This window comes from Pyxicephalus adspersus, chromosome 4 (genome assembly GCF_032062135.1).
Source record: "Pyxicephalus adspersus chromosome 4, UCB_Pads_2.0, whole genome shotgun sequence".
NCBI classification, from domain to species: Eukaryota; Metazoa; Chordata; class Amphibia; order Anura; family Pyxicephalidae; genus Pyxicephalus; species Pyxicephalus adspersus.
Genome location: NC_092861.1, coordinates 149,850,787 through 149,855,844, shown reverse-complemented (window position 1 = coordinate 149,855,844; position 5,058 = coordinate 149,850,787). Strand labels below are relative to the sequence as shown.

At 45.9% G+C, this 5,058-nt stretch overlaps 1 protein-coding gene across 1 annotated transcript in view; it reads left to right on the top strand.

Moving 5' to 3' along the window:
• The first annotated feature begins 2,441 nt into the window (after positions 1–2,441).
• The window catches only part of SPDYA (speedy/RINGO cell cycle regulator family member A), a 13,405-nt gene continuing 10,788 nt past the window's right edge, over positions 2,442–5,058 (top strand). Inside the window, exon 1 of the mRNA XM_072410476.1 lies at positions 2,442–3,128. Within this exon, the coding sequence (XP_072266577.1) occupies positions 2,963–3,128 (166 nt within the window). The 5' untranslated portion in view covers positions 2,442–2,962. The remainder of the gene's footprint in view (positions 3,129–5,058) is intronic.

The window sequence follows — 5,058 nt, the reverse complement described above, 5'->3', positions numbered from 1 at the left end:
AAGAAAGGGTGTTCCAAAAAAAAAAATGAATACAGAATTTTTAGGGTTGTCTACCCTTTTATGTAAAGTGAAAATTCTGAGTATAAGTATGCTTTAAGTGCCAAAAAAAGGTGTGCAGCACCTCCCCTTTCGGTGATCAAGACAGAATGGGAGCGCAGAGCCTCCCGGGATATCTACGTCACGCATCTCTCTTGGCTGCAGCTTCTGCCCTGATCTCCGGCATGCGCAGAAGGAGCCCTTCCATTAATGAAAGAAACAAACTGCGCATGCGTGAGATCAGCAACCTTTTTTCTCCATCTACGTCACCCGACCTCACACCGTCGCAGTATGAGATTGGGTGACGTGGGAAGAACCCGGAAGAAGACCACCTGTGCCACCTGAAAACACATATGGGGACGATGTGAGACCTAAATGAAGAAACCTCCCAACAAATCTGCAGGATTGAAGGTGTATTTTTTTTAGTTTTGAGTTTAGTTCCGCTTGGCTCTGATTGTCCTGGATCAAATGATTGATCTTCGGAAGGAAGGAGGATGCTGCAGAGTCATCAACATACGGTGATATAGTCACATCACTGCACTTAGTAGACATAGTGGACAGCAGATGTCATGTGACTTATAGGTAAATGTATTTATATTTGCAGTTCAAAAGGTAAATTGGCTTTCTCATCTCAGTTGTCTCCTGATGACCAGGGAATACGAAGCAGCTACAGGTAAGGAACAATGAATGAGGTGAATCAGGTACGGCTTCCAGTCCAGCAAAGAGAACAGCAGCATCACCAGCTTATATTTACACAGTATTTATATAAAGCTAGCATATTATGTAGCGCTGTACAAAACTCATAGTCATGTGACTAGCTTTCCCACAAAAGGAGCTCACAGTCTTATGTCCCTACCATAGTCATGTCATTTCCACAGGCCAATTAACCTGACTGCAGGTTTTTGGAATGTGGGAGGGAACCCACACACACAGGGAGAACCTTCAAACTCCATGCAGATAGTGTCCTGGCCGAGATTCCAACCTGAGACCCAGTGCTGCAAGTGCCGGAGTGCTGCCACCAAATCTCCTGAAACAGCAGTGCATGAGATGATCCTACTCTGCAGAGGCAGCTATGAGGCCGAACAAAATGCAGAAAGATTCTAGACAGCTACATTGTTCAGCAAATATTTGGAATTTGGCCAATCACTTTTTGGGTTCAGCCATAAGAATCGGGTTGGATAAATTTAATGTACAGCGCTGCATAATATGTTGGTGCTATTTAAATCCTGTTTATTAATAATAATAATAATAATGAGGAGGAGGAGGAAGGGTTTATTTTTGTAGCCTGTGCAGACCTTCACCTCTTCTTGCCCCAGTTATGTACTAATACAACTGTCACCAGGGCAGAAAATAATTGGAAATCTCCCCAGGCAACCGTAGAACCCAATTAACCTCCCCGCTCCACCCCACCCAATCCAAAGCCAAGGTTGGGGCTGCATTGTAATATTTGATTATTTTCGGGGATTTCATTAATGTTTGCACAGCAGATCTGTAGACAAGTAGCTTGGTAAAATGCGGTCTGTAGATTAATGAGTTGGATCCCGCCATGCGTGCTGTCTCAAGCTATTTCTGGAAGAGTCTCTATTTTAAATTGCTCTCTTTTTGGACGTAATTGCTGCATTTGCTTTATGTGTACCAAATTAGGCCGAGCACTGCGAGTTTCCCTGGCACATTGCCTGGCCTGGTGTAAGCAATTCTTCCTATAGATGGTAGGGTTCATAGAATCCTGAATGTCACTGCACATTACCATCAGGATTACTGCCTGCAGATCTCCAGTTGTGGTGGAACTACATGACCCAGCATGACCGACTGCATTGTCTGCAAATTCTGGGCAAAAAGCATGACCGATATGAATTTATTTGATGTTTGACCCCAATTAGAAGGCACTATGCTTATGAGGTTTAGCATGGCTGAGCTCATTCAGATCTATTTTTGGGGACACGGTGCTGGATGGTGCTGTAGTCCAGGGAGGCTTAGATTTAAGAATATGTGAACTACAGCACCAAATATTATTGCTCAGTTTAACATTAATCCTGGATTCATGTGCTGTGATATAAAATTAAATAAAAATGCTAAATTAGGAAATTCATCCCAGACCCCATCCTGGTGCATGAGATTATATAACAATACAAGCTGCTGCAGCTCAGCCCTGCTCATTGTAAAGAATGAAGATCAGAGCGCCATCTGCTGGCAGCTACGCGATTGGCAAAACACAAGCAAACTTTATGTAATTGCTGCATTTCTCCTTCACACACTGCCCCCTGCTGGCGGCTCTGCACGTCACACCTTAACCTGCATATAATAGAGAAATCAATGAGAGATGGAAATCTTTTTTTTTTTCTTTTATTTAGAAATTTCTTCTGGTGACTACCATCAAAGCCTCCTCCCACGGGTTTTTTGGCATATTGAAGTGTAGTTGTCATATATAAAGTTTGTAATTTATGCAGTTATCCACCACCAAGTGTGTACAAATTGACACACGTACCTGCCAATCAGAACCAAGCTTGAGCGAAGAAGCCACGCCCTTATAAGCACGTGATGTCATCGCAACTATCTCGTCCGCCGGGGCTGAACAGTGAACGAGGCTTTCAGTTTAGGGTTGGATCTGATTGGCAGATCAGTGTGCCAATTACTTCAATTGTGATTGGTGAAGTATAAAGAGCGTGGGGTTATCTAGGCGTTTGCTGCTATTGGTGGCGATATCTTTTACTTTGGCTATTAAATTAAAACGGCAGAATGTGCAGCAACTCCTATTAATTGGTGAGAACTTCCCTAGCCCGAATGTAGGTTCAGTTTAATTGGTCAGGCCCATTTATAAGCGTCAATCATTGGTGAAAGCTCAGGCCGAGTAGAGGTTCACTGTCATTGGCTACAAGTCACCGTACGTGGAGCTGATTGGCAGCATTCTGCAGGTAGCAACTACCTCATGCCGAGCGGTACTGCTTTGTCATTGGCGATCCGCGCTAGCTTATCTGCCGCTAATTGGTGGAGAGCTCTGAGGCTTTTCCCGCCGTGTTCAGTCAGTCTCCTGAGGAGAGAAGGTAGAGCAGCCATTTTTATCAGTGTTCTCTGTCACAGCATTCTTCACAAAGGTAGACACTATTATCAATGCCAGGAACACCACGATAAAACCATTAGGAAACATTTAAGGGGAAACCTAATAATTTGGGACAAGACTTTCAAACACACAATGTTAAATTAAAGCCACAAACACCAAAGTAGACAAAAATCCACCCCTTAAAACCCTATCTAAACTCATATGTTATTTTTATCATTGCCATTGCAAAATCTATGGTGATTCCAATATGACAGTGCATGTTCAGGCACTTCCTGTTATGGGATGGCATGACAACCCTGTCTCTCAATTGTGCTCCTGCGTTGTCACCCTGTCACATGACTCCTTGGCAGAGACTACAAATAGGTCAAAGAGCAGACCTGGTTCTTGGTGGGAAGCGGGTCCAGAGCAATGACGGGCAGCTGACGCCTCTGAAAGAGGTTAGAGGTCCAAACTGCTTGTGGAACCTCGAGAAACATCAGGAGGAACCCTGGTCTGGAATTCAAGTGCTTATGGAGTGTTAACATGATAAGACATGAAGGACATCGGGGAACCTCTGTACACGTCAGATTTATGTCGGAGATGAACGTTTGTGTGCGTTCAATGTGCAGGAAACACAAGCCCGGCTTTGCAAGCCGTTGGAGCAGGACTAAACCCGTGTTCCATCGCAAGGCGCCGCCATCTTCCTTCTTTTCTTCCTCGCAGAGACGATCTTGGGCAATATTGATTGGTCGTGCTGGGATGACGTAACTCCCACAGCATACGCACGGGAAATCAGGACTACTGCGTTTCCCTGGCAACCAAAGCTGATGCTGCGCATGTGCAGCTTAGCTTTGCCATCAAAGACCCAAAGCGATCAGGCAGGAAAGACAGATTGTTGCTGAAGGAGCATCGCCGGTTCCTTTCTGCAACAATGACAGGCCTGACCAAGCGTTTGTAAAAGTGGAACTTTAATTCCTTGTTAAATGATCTGTTACGGGCGGATTTGCTGAAACACTTTGTAGTTCCCAGCGCCAATACCATTCAACTTCTCGAGCTGGTTGATTAGAATACCTTCGATAGCTGCTGGGGTTCCTCTTGCTGACCTGTTGTTTGGACACAATAGTGACCTAAAGGAACTACAGCTGCCAATGAAGGACAAACCTAGATGCAGGGGCAGACATAAGCAGTGAACAAGGGTCCTGGACCCTCAGCCAACAGGGACCCTAAGTTCGGTGGGGAGCTGCAAGTCAGTTCGTCAGGGGGCTCCAAGACTGTTCGTCAGGGAGCTCCAAGTCTGTTTGGCAGAGAGCTCCAAGTCATTTTGGCAGGGAGCTATAAGTCAGTTCGGCTGGGAGTTCAAAGTCAGTTCAGCAGGGAGCTCCAAGTCTGTTCAGCTGAGAGCTTTAAGTCATTTTGGCAGGGAGCTCCAAGTCAGTTTGGCAGGGAGCTTCAAACCAGTTCATCAGAAGCTCCAAGTCAGTTCAGCAGGGACCTCCAAGTCAGTTCAGCACGAAGCTCCAAGTTGGTACAGCAGGGAGCTTCAAATCAGTTCATCAGAAGCTCCAAGTCAGTTCATCAGGGAGCTCCCAATTACGTTTAGCTGGGAGCTCCAAGTTGGTACAGCAGGGAGCTTCAAACCAGTTTATCTGGGAGCTCCAAGTTGGTATGGCAGGGAGCTTCAAACCAGTTCATGAGAAGCTCTAAGTCAGTTCAGCGGGGAGCTCCAAGTCAGTTCAGCAGGAAGCTCCAAGTTGGTACGGCAGGGAGCTTCAAATCAGTTCATCAGAAGCTCCAAGTCAGTTCAGCAGGGAGCTCCCAAGTCAGTTTAGCTGGGAGCTCCAAGTCAGTGTAGCTGGGAGCTCCAAGTCAGTTTAGCTGGGAGCTCCAAGTCAGTTTAGCTGGGAGCTCCAAGTCAGTTTAGCTGGGAGCTCCAAGTCAGTTCGGCAGGGAGCTCCAAGTCAGTTCGGCAGGGGGCTCCAAGTCAT